The 20093-nt window shown below is 39.0% G+C and overlaps 1 protein-coding gene across 1 annotated transcript in view; it reads left to right on the top strand.

The window, feature by feature from the left end:
* kif5ab (kinesin family member 5A, b) overlaps positions 1–19605 on the top strand; it is a 459246-nt gene extending 439641 nt beyond the window's left edge. Inside the window, exons 27-29 of the mRNA XM_061937764.2 lie at positions 2319–2346; positions 2531–2639; positions 17687–19605. Coding sequence (XP_061793748.2) covers positions 2319–2346; positions 2531–2624 — 122 coding nt within the window. The 3' untranslated portion in view covers positions 2625–2639; positions 17687–19605. The remainder of the gene's footprint in view (positions 1–2318; positions 2347–2530; positions 2640–17686) is intronic.
* Positions 19606–20093: the final 488 nt, after the last annotated feature.

Consider the following 20093-nt stretch of genomic DNA (forward strand, 5'->3'; position numbering starts at 1 on the left):
ATTATTTATACACCTATAGTGATCACAGAAACAGGATGTTTTTGTGTTACTGTGTATTTGTTTTTCTGAAAAATCCCACTTAATATACTTTTGGTAAAACAATCAATGTTTTGTATTTTATTTTTTTTAGGGGGGTAACAGTAAATATTTATTTATTTATTTATTTATTTTTTCTTATAAAATAAAAGTGAGCTTTTGTTAAACCAAATATTGTGTTTTTTTCCATATACATCAACCTATCTGGAATCGATAAGAGAATCGATAAGGAATCGGTTCGATAAGAGGATTCGATAATGGGCTCGAACTCGATAATTTCTTATCAAACATCATCCCTACTCTGTAGTCACCTGAGTGCCTTTTAACCAATCATTGAGAAGATTACCTGAAAGTGTCTGGGCCATACTCTCTTTACACACCACTCTGGCTGAGTCCGCGTTCACTGCTGCAGGAGTGATCGCCAAGTGGTGAAGTGCTGAGTAGGCAACCGGGCATGACCCAGGTACCGAAACATGGCAACTTTGGTTTTTAGGTGAATTGGTGCCCGTTAGGACGAGCGAGATTCGGTCGTTGCCAAAGAAACGTACCGTATTCGGTGTCCACTCCTAACGGCGAGCTGGGTTCACAGACATTGTAATGTGTTCAGAGGCAAAGGCGGGCAAATCTATTTGTGCACTAGCTGAAGATTTTCCAACAAACTGGTTGAGCCACAAGGCAGAATCACAGCAATCCTTTCACATAACATACACTATATTGCCAAAAGTATTTGGCCACCTGCCTTGACCCACATATGAACTTGAAGTGCCATCCCATTCCTAACCCATAGGGTTCAATATGATGTCGGTCCACCTTTTGCAGCTATTACAGCTTCAACTCTTCTGGGAAGGCTGTCCACAAGGTTGCGGAGTGTGTTTATAGGAATTTTCCACCATTCTTCCAAAAGCGCATTGGTGAGGTCACACACTGATGTTGGTCAAGAAGGCCTGGCTCTCGGTCTCTGTTCTAATTCATCCCAAAGGTGGTCTATCGGGTTCAGGTCAGGACTCTGTGCAGGCCAGTCAAGTTCATCCACACCAAACTCTGTCATCCATGTCTTTATGGACCTTGCTTTGTGCACTGGTGCACAGTTATATTGGAAGAGGAAGGGGCCCGCTCCAAACTGTTACCACAAGGTTGGGCGCATGGAATTGTCCAAAATGTTTTGGTTTGATTGATTGATTAAAACTTTTATTGGTAGATTGCACAGTACAGTACATATTTCGTACAATTGACCACTAAATGGTAACACCCAAATAAGTTTTTCAACTTCTTAAGCAATTCATGGTATTCTGGAGCATTTGAAGTTCCTTTCACTGGAACTAAGGGGCCAAGCCCAACTCCTGAAAAACAACCCCACATCATAATTCCTCCTCCACCAAATTTCACACTCAGCACAATGCAGTCCGAAATGTAGCGTTCTCCTGGCCACCTCCAAACCCAGACTGGTCCATGAGATTGCCAGATGGAAAAGCGTGATTCATCAGTCCAGAGAAGGTGTCTCCACTGCTCTAGAGTCCAGTGGCACCAAGCTTTACACCACTGCATCCCACGCTTCGCATTGGACTTGGTGATGTATGGCTTAGATGCAGCTGCTCGGCCATGAAAACCCATTCCATGAAGCTCTCTGCGTACTGTACGTGGGCTAATTGGAAGGTCACATGAAGTTTCGAGCTCTGTAGCAACTGACTATGCAGAAAGTCGGCGACCTCTTTGCACTATGCGCTTCAGCATCCACTGACCCCTCTCTGTCAGTTTACGTGGCCTACCACTTGGTGGCTGAGTTGCTGTTGTTCCCAAACTCTTCCATTTTCTTATAATAAAGCCGACAGTTGACGTTGGAATATTTAGGAGCGAGGAAATTTCACGACTGGATTTGTTGCACAGGTGGCATCCCATGACAGTTCCACGCTGGAAATCACTGAAAGTGGCCCATTCTTTCACAAATGTTCGTAGAAACAGTCTCCATGCCTAAGTGCTTGATTGTATACACCTGTGGCCGGGCCAAGTGATTAGGACACCTGATTCTAATCATTTGGATGGGTGGCCAAATACTTTTGGCAATATAGTTTGCCTCCGCAGTAGCTCAAGTCCTCCTCAAACAACCGCCTCCGCGTTTGGACTCCGGGTGGAACTAACAAATGACAACGTTATTTAAAGCAGTAAAGGCCCAAACTGCTCAGGGGACCTAAACCGATGAGCATGCATGCATGCACCATTTGTTCAAATGTGTTGTAGTGTGCTGCTTGCTCACTGTGCCCTCACACACCTTTCTCTGTACGCAGGAAACACCACAGACATCAACGACAACCGGTAAGACTCCACCTTGGATCATCTTTCACAGGCTGACAAGCAGAAATAACTTTTGGGAAGAGTACATTTCATTTATCACAGAGGCAATCCTTCTTTCTCACTTTGGCTGGAGTCCAGCTGATCTGTCGCAGCTTCTTCTTGTCAGCAGCCTCCTCTCTACTGATGATGACTTTCTGTTGTGCAGCACGTGTGTGAACGTCAACGCCATGTCCATGACTGACATCTGTGACAACCGCAACCCAAGCAAACACAGCAACTTGCACTCCAACGCCAGCTAGTAGAAAGCCTGCAAGGTAAGGAAGTACTTGACAATGTATTTGCTGGTATGTTAGTGTTGTAACTAGAGATGTCCGATAATATCGGCCGATAAATGCGTTAAAATGTAATATCGGAAATTATCGGTATCGGGTTTTTTTATTATCGGTATGGTTTTTTTATTTTTATTTTTTTTATTTTATTAAATCAACATAAAAAACACAATTACAATTAGTGCACCAACCCAAAACACCTTCCTCATTCATTCACACTCATTCACACAAAAGGGTTGTTTCTTTCTGTTATTAATATTCTGGTTCCTACATTATATATCAATATATATCAATACAGTCTGCAAGGGATACAGTCCGTAAGCACACATGATTGTGCGTGGTGCTGGTCCACTAATAGTACTAACCTTTAACAGTTAATTTTACTCACTTTCATTAATTACTAGTTTATATGAAACTGTTTTTATATTGTTTTACTTTCTTATTTATTCAAGAAAATGTTTTTAATTTATTTATCTTATTTTATTTTATTTTTTAAAAAGTACCTTATCTTCACCATACCTGGCTGTCCAAATTAGGCATAATAATGTGTTAATTCCACGACTGCCTATATCGGTTGATATCGGTATCGGTAATTAAAGAGTTGGACAATATCGGGATTTCGGATATCGGCAAAAAGCCATTATCGGACATCCATAGTTGTAACGATACCAACATTTTGGTACCAGCACTAAAATGATTTCTATACTTTTCGGTACTTTTCTAAATAAAGGAGACCACAAAAAAATGGCATTATTGGCTTTATTTTAACAAAAAATCTTAGGGTACATTAAACATATGTTTATTATTGCAGTTAAGTCCTTAAATAAAATAGAGAACATACTAGACAACTTGTCTGTTAGTAGTAAGTAAACAAACAAAGGCTCCTAATTAGTCTGCTGACGTATGCAGTAACATATTGTGTCATTTATTTACCTATTATTTTGTCAACGTTATCAAGGACAAACTGTAAAAATGGATTATTAATCTACTTGTTCATTTACTGTTAATATCTGCTTAATTTCTCTTTTAACATGTTCTGTCTACACTTCTGTTAAAATGTAATAATCACTTATTCTTCCGTTGTTTGATACTTTACATTAGTTTTGGATGATACCACAAATTTGGGCATCGATCTGATACCAAGTAGTTACAGGATCATACATTGGAAATATTCAAAGTCTTCATGTGTCCAGGGACATATTTCCTGAGGTTATAAACATATTATACATTTTAAAAAAACGAAAGAAGATGTTGTGATGCCAAAAAATATGGACGTAATCATACTAGTATCGACGAGATACGTGCCTGTACTTGATATAATTACAGTGGATGTTAGGTGTAGATCCACCAATGGCGTTTGTTTACATTTTGATGCTGGTGAGCTACAGTGTGTAGTGAAGCATGTTTAGCTACTCCTCGTCCTGCAGGGATGATACTTAATTTGTCGCCATGGAGACCGGGATTAGTGATTTATAAGTCGCTAAAACACTGCCGACGGCGGGTGGACGTTAGCCGCTAGCTCGCTAGCCATGTCTTAAAGCACCTCTTCCTGAGGGTGTTTCAGTGTTATAACTTCACCTTTATCGTTAGTCTTTAAGCCAAAATGCGTCCGTTCTCCCTTTTCTGTCTACACACTGTGTCTGCTTGTAAGTACTCTGTGTCTGTGAACATGCTCCTCTGCTCGTAAAACCAGCAATGTCACGACATGCGGGACCGGTACGTTTCAGAGACGGTATTGTACCGAAAATAATTAATTAGTATCGCGGTACTATACTAATACCGGTATACTGTACAACCCTATGTTATGTAAATATAAATATATAAAAACACATTTACTCTCTCCAGTGTTTGAAGCAAAATTTGATTATATTTCTCTCATCTTGTTTGTGTTTCAATGTGTTCTTCATTTACCATGCACTGACACATTCACGCTTTAAAGCTTGTAAAAAAGCTGCATGTACTGTTAGTATGAAAATTTGGTTTGGATCTAAATTTAACTGTTTTCTATTATTGCCGTTTTTGTAAATAGTAGCATACAGTAACAAACGTGTGCAGCTTCATTATAATCAAATAACAAATTATTTAATTTAATATGGTTGTGAGTTAATGTATTTTGAGCATGCAGACAGTTACAAAATGGTAAATCTCATATTTGGCAGCTGTGGCTATGAAAAGTAGCTTACCACCACCAGGTGTGAATGATTGATGGGTTCTACATGTAAAGCGACTTTGGGTACTTAGAAAAGCGCTATATAAATCCCAGTTATTATTATTATTATTATTATTTCCAGTTTTTCATTACGAGGGGTTTGAATCTTTGGGCACCTAACAATTCGATTCGATTCCGATTCCTGGGGTGACAATTCGATTCAGAAATGATTCTTTTTTTAATTATTTTTTTTAAATGTCCTGTCCAGCTACTCAGGCAAATCATCAGAATCGATTCTTGATTCAACACCATTCTCGATTTAAACAGATTATTGCAATGTACTACTTGGTGTGATGATTAAATGAAACTTTTCAAAACAGGTTACTGGTTAGAAAAGCTCCTTCTGGTTGCGATTTGGTTGTGAATCAAATGTTTTTGTGCACCCTTAATTAAAACATTCTCGAAAAGAGTAGGCTATATGTATACATACAGTCGTGGTCAAAAGTTTACATATACTTGTAAAGAACATAATGTCATGGCTTTCTTGAGTTTCCAATAATTTCAACAACTCTTATTTTTTTGTGATAGAGTGATTGGAGCACTTACTTCTTTGTCACCAAAAAAAATTCATGATATTTGGTTCTTTTAAGAATTTATTATGGGTCTACTAAAAATGCCACCAAATCTGCTGGGTCAAAAGTATACATACAGCAATGTTAATATTTGCTTACATGTCCCTTGGCAAGTTTCACTGCAATAAGGTGCTTTTGGTAGCCATCCACAAGTTTCTGGCAAGCTTCTGCTTTGAATGTTTGACCACTCCTCTTGACAAAATTGGTGCAGTTCAGCTAAATTTGTTAGTTTTCTGACATGGACATCACATGGACAAAGATAAGACCTTCTGGAGGAAAGTTCTGTGGTCAGATGAAACAAAAATTGAGCGGTTTAGCCACAATACCCAGGAATATGTTTGGAGGAGAAAAGGTGAGGCCTTTAATCCCAGGAACACCATACCTACCGTCAAACATGGTGGTGGTAGTATTATGCTCTGGGCCTGTTTTGCTGCAAATGGAACTGGTACTTTAAATGGGAGAATGAAAAAGGAGGATTACCTCCAAATTCTTCAGGACAACCTAAAATCATCAGCCCGGAGGTTGGGTCTTGGGCGCAGTTGGGTGTTCCAACAGGACAATGACCCCAAACACACGTCAGGAATGTCTAAATCAGGCTAGAACAGTGGTTCCTAACCTGGGTTCGATCGAACCTTAGGGGTTCGGTGAGTCGGCCTCCGGGGTTCGGTGGAGGTCAAGACACACCCGACTCAACGTGTAAATACAAACTTCTCCCTATCGGCGTATTACAGATACGGCAACAGCTGACTGATTTGCAGGTGTGTAGTTTGTTGTGAGTTTATGCACTGTGTTGGTTTTGTTGTTTGAACAAGGTGATGTTCATGCACGGTTCATTTTGTGCACCAGTAAAAAAAACATGGTAACACTTTAGTATGGGGAACATATTCACCATTAATTAGTTGCTTATCAACATGCAAATTAGTAAGATATTGGCTCTTAACTAGTCATTATTAAGTACTTATTAATGCCTTATTTGGCATGGCCTTATTATAACCCCAACCCTCTAACCCTGACCGTAACCCTAACCAAATAACTCTAAATTAAGTCTTTATTACTTAGAATATGTTCCCCTAGTGTCCAAATAACTCTAAATTAAGTCTTTGTCACTTAGAATATGTTCCCCATACTAAAGTGTTACCAAAAACATATAACTTTGTCATGAAAATTTAAAAAAAATAACATTTTATTTTTCCCTAAAGAAGGGTTCGGTGAATGCGCATATGAAACTGGTGGGGTTCGGTACCTTCAACAAGGTTAAGAACCACTGGGCTAGAATGAAGGTTTTAGAAAGGCCTTCCCAAGGTCCTGACTTAAACGTGTGGACAATGCTGAAGAAACAAGTCCATGTCAGAAAAACAACAAATTTAGCTGAACTGCACCAATTTTGTCAAGAGGAGTGGTCAAAAATTCAACCAGAAGCTTGTGGATGGCTACCAAAAGCGCCTTATTGCAGTGAAACTTGCCAAGGGACATGTAAGCAAATATTAACATTGCTGTATGTATACTTTTGACCCAGCAGATTTGGTCACATTTTCAGTAGACCCATAATAAATTCATAAAAGAACCAAACTTCATGAATGTTTTTTGTGACCAACAAGTATGTGCTCCAGTCCCTCTATCACAAAAAAATAAGAGTTGTATTGCACTTACAGATGTAGCGACAAACTTTATTTAGTGACAGTGGTTTTCTGAAGTGTTCCTGAGTGGTGATATTCTTTAGAGATTGATGTCGGTTTTTGATACAGTGCCATCTGAGGGATCGAAGGTCACGGTCAGTCAATGTTGGTTTCCACCCATGCCGCTTACGTGGAGTGATTTCTCCAGATTCTCTGAACCTTTTGATGATAATATGGACCGTAGACGTTGAAATCCCTAAATTTCTTGCAATTGCACTTTGAGAAACGTTGTTCTTAAACTGTTTGACTATTTGCTCACGCAGTTGTGGACAAACGGGTGTACTTCGCTCCATCCTTTCTTGTGAAAGACTGAGCATTTTTTGGAAAGCTGTTTTTATACCCAACCATGGCACCCACTTGTTCCCAATTAGCCTGCACACCTGTGGGATGTTCCAATTAAGTGTTTGATGAGCATTCCTCAACTTTATCAGTATTTGTTGCCACCTTTCCCACTTTCTTTGTCACGTGTTGCTGGCATCAAATTCTAAAGTTAATGATTATTTGCAAAAAAAAAAAAATGTTTATCAGTTTGAACATCAAATATGTTGTCTTTGTAGCATATTCAACTGAATATGGGTTGAAAAAGATTTGCAAATCATTGTATTCCGTTTATATTTATATCTAACACAATTTCCCAACTCATATGGAAACGGGGTTTGTATATATATATATATATATATATATATATATGTATATATATATATATATATATATATATATATATATATATATATATATATATATATATATATATATATATATAATTTATTTAATTGATTCTGGAAAAAACTCAATCGATTAAGAATCTGAATAAATGTGAATCGCCATTTGGATGTGAATCAATCAGTGTTTTTCATATCGTCTTAAATAAAATAAATATTGTGCATTCCTAGGTTTAACTCTAACCTAAAAAAGGATTTAATTTTTTTTAATTTTTTTTTTGTGTGTAGTTTTAATATAACTACAGACACAATTGATTAACTCTTTTTTTTTAGAATTTAGTTGGGCTCCACAAAAAACTTTTGACCAAACTTAAAGCTCCGAATAATTGTGTTGTTTTTTATGGTCATACGGTTTTATAGAAAAATGGTACGCCTGCAAAAAAAAAAAACCACCATATAAAGCCAACAAAAATTTAAATATAAAGTATTAGTCCAGTTCAAGTCAACGAGAGCCTTGGTGTTCGTGTTTCCAGAGTGTCACTGAACGCACCACACTCTTACAGTATGTCTAGCAGTGATGTGCGGTGAGGTTCATGGCTGGTGAGGCACTGACTTCATCACAGTCAGATTTACAAACATATGAACCCTAAAGAGTATCTTATTCACCATTTGATTGGCAGCAGTTAACGGGTTATGTTTAAAAGCTCATACCAGCATTCTTCCCTGCTTGGCACTCAGCATCAAGGGTTGGAATTGGGGGTTAAATCACCAAAAATTATTCCCGGGCGCGGCGCCGCTGCTGCCCACTGCTCCCCTCACCTCCCAGGGGGTGATCAAGGGATGGGTCAAATGCAGAGGACAAATTTCACCACACCTAGTGTGTGTGACAATCATTGGTACTTTAACTTAACTTTAACTTTACACATACAAACTGTAGCACACAAAAAAGCACATTTAATAAAAAAAAACGTTATTATGGTCTTACCCAGAGGTGCTCACACTTTTTCTGCAGGCGAGCTACTTTTCAATTGATCAAGTCGTGGGGATCTACCTCATTCATATATATAATTTATATTTACTTATTTATGAAATATATGTTTTTGTTAACAAGTTAAAGGTGTTTAATGATAATGCAAGCATGTTTAACACATATAGTTAATATTGTTAAAAAAGTAAAGGTGTTTAATGATAATACAAGTATGTTTAATACATATAGTTAATATTGTTAACAAGTTAAAGGTGTTTAAAGATAATACAAGCATGTTTAACACAGTTAATATTGTTAAAAAATTAAAGGTGTTTAATGATAATACAATAATGTTTAATACATATAGTTAATATTGTTAACAACTTAAAGGTGTTTAAAGATAACACAAGCATGTTTAACACATATAGTTAATATTGTTAACAAGTTAAAGGTGTTTAAAGATAATACAAGCATGTTTAACACATATAGTTAATATTGTTAATAAGTTAAAGGTGTTTAAAGATAGTACAAGCATGTTTAACACATATAGATTCCTTTCTTTCATGAAGACAAGAATATAAGTTGGTGTATTACCTGATTCTGATGACTTGCATTAATAGGAATCAGACAGTGGTGCTGATAATGTCCGCATTTTCGAATGGAGGAGAAAAAAAGTCCTCCTTTCTGTCCAATACCACATGAAAGTGGTTGGTTTTTGGCATCTTATTTGTCCAGCTTCCGTACTCCTTTGTATACACTTTACAAGAAATACATTGTCGGCAAACTCTGTAGCTTGCTAGCTTGTGCCAGCTTTCTGAGACTCTTATTTTGTTAGCGCAACTGTGCAACTGTGCAGTCGGTCTTTGGAGTTTTGACGACAGGTACGGCGCCAGAGTCTGTTGAAATAAAGTGTTTCTCGCCTTCCAGTCGGTAATTTTAATGAGCTGGCAGTAGCCAGCGTCATCTCAGAAGACCCTCGGGTGCCGTGAATGTCAATCAAGTGACGAAAGTGACGTCATAGTGAAAAATTATGATCGCTCATTTTTAGGACTATTTTTTTAATGCCTGTCTGGTGATCGACTGACACACCCTCCGAGATCGACCGGTAGCTCGCGATTGACGTAATGAGCACCCCTGGTCTTACCTTTACTTATACGTGCGGGAACAGTGGCGTTGGTGTTGGAGGAGTTGTGAATGAATGAAATATGAAATCCGTGCTGCAGTCTGCAGGTGTACCTAATGTTGTGTCCCTGCAGTCGTCACGGCTCCTCCGGCGCGAGCAATGTTGTTTTTGCACTTTTTAGCTTCTTGTTAAGTGACTTTTTTGGGGTGGATTCGGTCTTGCACGTGGAGGGTTTGGGTGTGGGCTTTGGTTGGTGTGGCGCTCCCGTCGGGGGGTGCAGTCTGCGGCGAAGCTAGGTGCCTTAACCGGCACCAGGAGGCGGGGTTACGCGAGCCTCAGCCAGTGCGTCTTCGCAGCAGTTTTATTGCTCAGCACAAGAAATACTTTACACACATACAGTTGTTGACAAAATACACTGTACATTAGATACCTCAGCTAACTAAACTATGGAAATGTATAATATAATTCATATAGCAATACGGTCTCACTGCACAGCAGGCCAGCAGTTAGGCGAGCCCGGAATCCATGTTGAGGCACTGAAGGACGTGCCTCAACTGGCTGCTGATCACCGCACCGTCTCTTCTCAGTATTTGAACGGCAAATGTGAAAATTCAGCGATTTTGAATAAAAATAATCTAAAACTGGTGAAGTTAAATGGAAAATAACTTTATAGTATAATCACTGGATACATATAACAATTTAATTTATTTTATTTTTTTTTACATTTTTTTCTTTCCATGATGGCAGGTGAGGCCCCGCCTCACCTGCCACTAGTGACTGCACGTCACTGATGTCTAGCCAAACAATTAAGGGTAATATGGCACTCACCAGCTGCCCTGATTAGTTCTGTAGAGAAGAATATGCAAAGTAGCTCCCTCGTATTTATTTTATTATGTATTTTAATGGCTTTATAAACTCTCCTCGCTCTGTAATTAACCTTTCACACGCTCCTCTAAACACTTCCTATGCTCTTAAACCTACACAATATTTAACTTATCACATTTTATATGGGTACTCATCGTTGAAGGATGAGGAGGAGGATGATGAATTAGCTCTGCAGTATTGACGTGGATGCAGGTGAAGGTGGGAGTTCATCAGGTGTAAATGGCATCTTCTGAGTGAGAGTGGCTTGTGCAGGTTTATAAAAAGATTGACTTTGTTTTGCTCACACAAATGTAGGGACTAAATGAGATGAAATAACTAGTTGAATTATTTTGCTGATATTGTTAAACTGTTAGCATAAGTCCATGATTGTAACATCCCTAGTTTGTATATAGAATAACTACAGTACCTGTACGTACAGTTGTGGTCATACACTTGTAAAGGACATCATGTCATGGCAGTCTTGAGTTTCCAATCATTTCTACAAGTCTTATTTTTTTGTGATAGAGTGATTGGAGCACATACTTGTTGGTCAGAAAAAACATTCATGAAGTTTGGTTCTTTTATGAATTTATTATGGATCTACTGAAAATGTGAGCAAATCTGCTGGGTCAAAAGTATACATACAGCAATGTTAATATTTGCTTACATGTCCCTTGGCAAGTTTCACTGCAATAAGGCGCTTCTGGTAGCCATCCACAAGCTTCTGGTTGAATTTTTGAACACTCCTCTTGACAAAATTGGCGCAGTTCAGGTAAATTTGGTGGTTTTCTGTCATGGACTTGTTTCTTCAGCATTTTCCACACGTTTAAGTCAGGACTTTGGGAAGGCCATTCTAAAACCTTCATTCTCGCCTGATTTAGCCATTCCTTTACCGCTTTTGACGTGTGTTTGGGGTCATTGTCCTGTTGGAACACCCAACTGCGCCCAAGACGCAACCTCCGGGCTGATGATTTTAGGTTGTCCTGAAGAATTTGGAGGTAATCCTCCTTTTTCATCGTTCCATTTACTCTCTGTAAAGCACCAGTTCCATTGGCAGCAAAACAGGCCCAGAGCATAATACCCCCACCACCATGCTTGACGGTGGGAATGGTGTTCCTGGGATTAAAGGCCTTACCTTTTCTCCTCCAAACATATTGCTGGGTATTATTGCCAAACAGCTAATTTTTTGTTTCATCTGACCACAGAACTTTCCTCCAGAAGTGATGTTAGATGAAACAAAAATTGAGCTGCAGCAACCAGAAGCTTGTGGATGGCTACCAAAAGCGCCTTATTGCAGTGAAACTTGCCAAGGGACATGTAAGCAAATATTAACATTGCTGTATGTTTACTTTTGACCCAGAAGATTTGGTCACATTTTCAGTAGACCCATAATAAATTCATAAAAGAACCAAACTTCATGATTGTTTTTTGTGACCAACAAGTATGTGCTCCAATCACTCTATCACAGAAAATAAGAGTTGTAGAAATGATTGTAAACTCAAGACAGCCATGACATTATGGTCTTTACAAGTGTATGTAAACTTTTGACCACAACTGTACACTTTAAAAATCCGCAACAAAGTGAGAGCCCAATAAATGAACAGTGGTATGGCAAGGGTACACTGTAAAGACAAACTGATTGGTGCACTTTTCATTCTCTTCTAGATCCAGATTCAGAATTGGATCTAGTGTAAGGATGGGCACATTATCCAGTTCCAGAATGACATCGGTGCCAATGTAATACAATGTGGAATACAAGAAGTAGCTATCAGTGCTTCATTTCAGTGCTAAATAAACATTTTTGGCGGTGATATTGTACAAATAATATATTGCAAGTACTGTAGTTGTAGTTATACTGTATAAGTCACCCAAACCCAAAACCAGTGAAGTTGGCACGTTGTGTAATTTGTCAATAAAAAGAGAATACAATGATTTGCAAATCCCTTTCAACTTATATTCAATTGAATAGACTGCAAAGACAATATATTTAATGTTCACACTGAGAAATGTAACGTTTGTTTGCTAAAAATCATGAACTTAGAGTTTAATGGCAGCAACACATTGCAAAAAAGTTGTCACAGGGGCATTTTTACCACTGTGTTACATGGCCTTTCATTTTAACAACACTCAGTAAACGTTTGGGAACTAAGGAGACACATTTTTGATGTGGAATAAATTCCATTCTTGCTAGATGCTACAGCTTAAGTTGTTCAACAGTCTCCCTTCTGCTATTTTAGGCTTCATAATGCGCCACACATTTTCAATGGGAGACAGGTCTGGACTACAGGCAGGCCAGTCTAGTACCCGCACTCTTTTACTATGAAGCCACGCTGTTCACGCTCAGAATGTGGTCTGGCATTGTCTTGCTGATATAAGCAGGGGCGTCCATGAAAAAGACGTTGCTTGGATGGGAACATATGTTGCTCCAAAACCTGTATGTACCTTTCAGCATTAATGATGCCTTCACAGATGTGTAAGTTGCCCATGCCTTGGGCACTAATACACCCCCATACCATCACAGATGCTAGCTTTTCAACTTTGCGCCTAGAACAGTCCGGATGGTTCTTTTCCTCTTTGGTCCGGAGGACACGTCGTCCACGGTTTCCAAAAAGAATTTGAAATGTGGACTTGTCAGACCACAGAACACTTTTCCACTTTGCATCAGTCCATCTTAGATAAGCTCGGGCCCAGCGAAGCAGGCGGCGTTTCTGGGTGTTGTTGATAAATGGCTTTGGCTTTGCACAGTAGAGTTTTAACTTGCACTTACTGATGTATCGACCAACTGTTGTTACTGACAGTGGTATTCTGAAGTGTTCCTGAGCCCATGTGGTGATATCCTTTACACACTGATGTCGCTTGTTGATGCAGTACCGCCTGGTGGATCGAAAGTCACGGCCTTGCCACTTACTGTATGTGCAGTGATTTCTCCAGATTCTCTGAACCTTTTGATGATATTACAGACCGTAGATGGTGAAATTTCTAAATTCCTTGCAATAGCTGGTTGAGAAATGTTGTTCTTAAACTGTTCGACAATTTACTCACTCATTTGTTGAAAAAGTGGTGACCCTCGCCCCGTCCTTGTTTGTGAATGATTGAGCATTTCATGGAAGCTGCTTTTATACCCAATCATGGCACCCACCTGTTACCAATTAGCCTGATCACCTGTGGGATGTTCCAAATAAGTCTGATGAGCATTCCTCAACTTTCCTAGTTTTTTTTGCCACTTGTGCCAGCTTTTTTTTAAACAAAAGACCTAATATTTGCAAAAAATAACAAAGTTTACCAGTTCGAACATTAAAGTATCTTGTCTTTGCAGTCTATTTAATTGAATATAAGTTGAAAAGGATTTGCAAATCATTGTATTCTGTTTTTATTTACCATTTACACAATGTGCCAACTTCACTGGTTTGGGGGTTTATAGTAGTAGTTATATTGTACTAGTCACTACTTGTAAGTAATGCAGTAGTGATATTGTACAAGTGACTACTTATACAATATAATGTGACGGTAAAATAATGAACTTAGGAAGGTTTGCAGCACATGCTCTATGTTCTTTATTGCTTTGTTTTTTTTGTTTTTGCAAACATGTGCATGTTATAAATTTTTTAAGTAGCGGTTCAACCACAGTTTTTCGAGTATTGACTTGTTACTAGTATGTGTCAGAATGTAAACAATACATTGTGTGCAGGGGTTGGCAACCCAAAATGTTGAAAGAGCCGTATTGGACCAAAGATACAAAAACAAATCTGTCTGGAGCAGATAGTGTTTCATGAGATATAAATTGAATTAAGAGGACATAAAGGAAACTAAATGAGCTCAAATATAGCTACAAATGAGGCATAATGATGCAATATGTAAATATAGCTAGCCTAAATAGCTTGTTAGCATCGATTAGCTTGCATTAGTGCAGTAACCAAATATGCCTGATTAGCACTCCACACAAGTCAACATCAACAAAACTCACCTTTGTGCATTCACGCACAACGTTAAAAGTTAGGTGGACAAAATGAGTCAGAAAAAGAAGTGGCATAAAACACGTCCTAGAACGGGGGTCGGCAACCCTCTTTAGCGCCGCCCACGTGGCTCTCTGGAGCTTTTTCAAAAATGTATGAAAAATGGAAAAAGATGAGGGTGAAAAATATATTTTTTGTTTTAATATGGTTTCTGTAGGAGGACAAACATGACACAAACCTCCCTAATTGTTATAAATCACACTGTTTATATTAAACATGTGTCACTGATTCGAGTATTTGGCGAGCGCCGTTTTGTCCTACTAATTTTGGCGGTCCTTGAACTCACCGCAGTTTGTTTGCATGTGTAACTTTCTCCGACTTTCTAGGACGTGTTTTATGCCACTTCTTTTTCTGTCTCATTTTGTCCACCAGACTTTTAACGTTGTGCGTGAATGCACAAAGGTGAGTTTTGTTGATGTTGACTTGTGTGGAGTGCTAATCAGGCATGTTTGGTCACTGCATTAATGCAAGCTAATCGATGCTAACATGCTATTTAGGCTAGCTATATGTACATATTGCATCATTGTTCCTCATTTGTAGCTATATTTGAGGTAATTTAGTTTCCTTTAAGTCCTCTTAATTCAGTTTATATCTCATGACACACTATCTGTATGTAATATGGCTTTTCATTTGTTGCGGCTCCAGACAGATTTGTTTTTGTATTTTTGGTCCAAAATGGCTCAGCTACAAACTACGACCCTCTTTCACCCTCAAGGACCGCCAAAATTAGTAGGACAAAACGCCGCTCGCCAAATACTCGAATCAGTGAAGCATGTTTAATATAAACACTGTGATTTATAACAATTAGGGAGGTTTGTGTCATGTTTGTCCTCCTACAGAAACCATATTAAAACAAAAAATATATTTTTCCCTCTCATCTTTTTCCATTTTTCATACATTTTTGAAAAAGCTCCAGAGAGCCACTAGGGCGGCGCTAAAGAGGTTGCCGACCCCCGATCTAGTGTGAACAATTTTTTATTTTTTTTTTTAATCTAAAACAACATTGTTGGGGTCTAAGAATGTGAAGATGATTAGATTTTGTTGTTTTTGTATTTTCCGGGAAGAATTTTGCCTAAGAGGTCATCTTAAGGTCTTCAGTCTAACTGTCAGACTGAGCAGACATTTTTGTATCTCCTGTCTGGGATCCCCTGCAGGCTTTGCATGCACTCTCCAAAATCATCACACACTAACATCACCCATCCATGCGTTAAAAAAAAAGGAGTACAAAATGTTTTGAAGTGAAGTGAGGCGGACCGGGGTTAAATCCCGACACTGCAAAGTCAGTGTTCAAAAACAAGAAAAAAAAGAAAAGAAAATTAGGGGTATTTTATTTGAACTAAGCAAAATCATCTGCCTATAGAACAAGAAAATGTGGCTTGTCAAGACTTTCCATAACATGTAAAATTAGCTAACCTCAATTAACCCAAAAATACCTTAAAATAAGTATATTCTCACTAATAACAAGTGCACTTTTCTTGGTAGAAAAAAAAGAGACCTCTTTGCTCAACGGGTTGAAAAATATTGTTAAATTAAGTAAATTCTAGTGCCATTATCTTGACATAATGATATGCGCTCTGCATTACGTTTCTTGGAACCAGCAAACTTATACCAAAAACTAATTTATTGTTCTTAATGGAAAGGCAGGGCAGCACGGTGGAAGAGGGGTTAGTGCATCTGCGTCACAATACAAAGGTCCTGAGTAGTCTTGGGTTCAATCCCAGGCTCGGGATCTTTCTGTGTGGAGTTTGCATGTTCTCCCCTTGACTGCGTGGGTTCCCTCCGGGTACTCCAGCTTCCTCCCACCTCCAAAGACATGCACCTGGGGATAGGTTGATTGGCAACACTAAAATTGGCCCTAGTGTGTGGATGTGAGTGTGAATGTTGTCTGTCTATCTGTGTTAGCTCTGCGATGAGGTGGTGACTTGTCCAGGGTGTACCCCGCCTTCCGCCCGATTGTAGCTGAGATAGGCTCCAGCGCCCCCCGCGACCCCAAAAGGGAATAAGCGGTAGAAAATGGATGGATGGATGGAAAGGCAACAAGGCAACCGCTTGTTACTCTCGGGGTCTCCTCGCCGCTCAGGCAAATCATATGGTCTAAAAATGCATTTTTCGATCTATAAAATGACATCATCGCGCCAAGTGCGTGCTCTTTCAGTCAATTAGTGCGCATATATACAGCCCGGCCCCCGGCCCAAATTTTTTTAATTGTAATTTTGAAGAATTTATCTGAATTTGCATGAATTATTTCTGTTCAAAACTGTTAGAAATGTTAAATGTTTAAATATTAACTGTCAGTTTGCTGTACTGTGCCAACTGTACTACTTTATGAGTACGTATTTTCTATTGTTTCATTTAAAATAAAACGGCAAAGTCCATTTGGCCGTCATTTGTTTTAATTATGAGACACAATTGTGTCAAAGTCATGATTTTTTTTTCATGCTTGAAATAAGAAATTATTTTATACTTGTAAGTGTTGATGACACAGCTTTGCAACAGTTGATATTCTAGTTTCAAGCATGTTTTACTCAATATAGGTCATCAAATCTCAGCAACAAGCTGTAATATCTTACTGAGATCATTTAGGACCAAAACACTTAAAACAAGTAAAACACTCTAACATCAAATCTGCTTAGTGGGAAGAATTATCTTATCAGACAGAAAATAAGCAAATATCACCCTTATTTGAGATATTAAATCTTACTTAGATTTCAGTTTTTGCAGTGTTTTGAGTGGAGATGAAATATAAGTTCTGCTATATTTGACATTGTGTGAAGTCTAAACGTGGCCCCAAAAGCTCTCTGTGCAAATTCCAAAAGTTTCCTGGGAAAAGGAAATGACACGTTACCTCTGGCAAAAGTAGCTGCCATCTGTCTTTGCTCTCATGTCTCTCACCGCTGCACTTTCTCTCTTCCAGGCTCACCGTTTACTCTCTAAATCTGTTTGCAGATGATCGACTATCTGGTAGCTCCATCCTCACCTGCTGTCAACCCACCTTCAACTTCTTTGGTGCGCCTTCCTGTCCCCTGCTGCTCCCTCTTCTTCTTTTTCTTCTGCTTCTGTCACTTCCTTCCTGGGCGACATGGCAAGGACTGCTAAACAGATGTAGATGTGGAGGTGACCACTGCACACTGCTGTTTGTCACAGCCTAATATGTTTGGTATTAATATTCATGTTGCATGCTGACCCAAAAAAACAGAACTCATAAAAATGGCATAAATCCTTACAAACCTTAAAATTCAGTCTGATCATTCCCGACATGTTCAGTTATCCTGGTCGCTTTTCTTGTAAGTCACGTTATTTCCAATATATGCTCCAAGTGGGCGCGTCTGTTCGATGGCAGAATTGAATGAACGGAGTGAACCCTCCTGTCGGTCATCCACAATCTTTATCCCTGGGACTGCTGGCTTGCACCAGAGACAGAGTCTCGCTAGATGCTGGTGAGACGCGCCACAAAGTAACAACAATTAAAGGCCTCGAATTGTAACTTTTTAAGGCCAATGCTTAAAGGTTATTGTTATCAATATTGAAATCATGATTACTGATTGTTAAGTAAAGCAGTGTTGGGGTGTGAACGTAATACCACCATGTCATTTGTAATGTCTAATAAAAAGACCATAGATAAATGTTATCCATATATTTATAGACAAATATTAGTTTTTTTTATTCTTTAATAACATCAACATGTCAGCTTTTTGTTATTCCATGATGCCTTTATCTCTATTTTTACATTTTGATAGAGGGAGTTTTTATTTATTTTTTAAAGTTATGTACATGTAGATGATGTATTGGGACAGATCCATTAAGAGTTTGAGCAGAAATATGTCGTATAGTAATTAACTATACACAATAACACATTAACAAAATGCTGTGTCACATGAATGGTTTTTGAAGTAACACCTTAGTGACATTAAAAAAAAACACAATTAATGCATAAAAGATATCAAAATATTGTTAAGTCTCTCTGCCATTGAAATCTCTGCGGGGTTCGTAGTTGGCTGGAGTATTCTGTCAAGTAATGGTGGTGACAAACCCCAAGATATAATATTCCAGCACTGACTGAAGGGCAAGGCAGGTATAAATAGCGGCCGACTGATTGACACCAGGTGTGGCCAGGTGCCAATCAGCCGCAGCTGAGGGGAAACAGCGCTGAGAGGAAATAAAACACACAGAGGAAAAACCAAAACATAACCAAACTGTCAGTGACAAGCCTGACAGTGATAGTTTTCCCCAAAAAATGTGGAGGTGTTAAAATTGCCGTGTAAATTTGCTAATGCTAATCCGTAGCGTGTCGATAGCAAAGCCAATTTATCTTAGCATCAAGCGAGCGCATTTTTTGGAAAAGTAGACCCTTACTTAACTTACGTCGGAGCGTTTTTTTGAGTCAGTTTCTTTGTTGCCATTGAAAATTGCAACATTACCTTCTTAGCTCAGTGCTGCTGGAGTGACCGCCAAGTGCCGAAGTGCAAAGAGAAAGTCGGCACAGTTATATTTTGCGTGAATCAGTGCTGGTAGGATCGGCAGGATCAGCCGGTGCCAAAAAAGTGTCGGATTTGGTCCTCATCCCTACACCCAACCCAATTTTGCCAACTTTTCATTGTTTGTTTACTTATTTAGGATACCGTATTTTCCGCACCATAAGGCGCCCTGGGTTATAAGCCGCGCCTTCAATGAACGGCATATTTCAAAACTTTGTCCACCTATAAGCCGCCCCGTGTTGTAAGCCGCATCTAACTGTGCTAAAGGAATGTCAAAAAAACAGTCAGATAGGTCAGTCAAACTTTAATAATATATTAAAAACCAGCGTTCTAACAACTCTGTTCACTCCCAAAATGTACGCAAATGTGCAATCACAAACATAGTAAAATTCAAAATAGTGCAGAGCAATAGCAACATAATGTTGCTCGAACGTTAATGTCACAACACACAAAATAAACATAACGCTCACTTTCTGAAGTTATTCTTCATTCATAAATCCCTCGAATTCTTCTCCTTCGGTGTCCGAATTGAAAAGTTGGGCGAATGTGGGATCCAAAATGGCCGGCTCCGTCTCGTCGAAGTAATCGGAGTCAGTGTCGCTATTGTCCAGCAGTTCTGTGAATCCTGCCTTCCGGAAAGCTCGGACCACAGTTGTGACCGAAATATCTGCCCAGGCATTTACGATCCACTGGCAGATGTTGGCGTATGTCGTCCGGCGCTGTCTCCCTGTCTTAGTGAATGTGTGTTCGCCTTCGGTCATCCATTGTTCCCACGCAGTTAGCAGTCTAGCTTCGAATGCCCTGTTGACACCAATATCTAGCGGCTGGAGGTCTTTTGTCAATCCACCCGGAATGACGGCGAGTATTGAATTAAGCGC

This window comes from Nerophis lumbriciformis, linkage group LG03 (genome assembly GCF_033978685.3).
Source record: "Nerophis lumbriciformis linkage group LG03, RoL_Nlum_v2.1, whole genome shotgun sequence".
Classification (NCBI taxonomy): Eukaryota; Metazoa; Chordata; class Actinopteri; order Syngnathiformes; family Syngnathidae; genus Nerophis; species Nerophis lumbriciformis.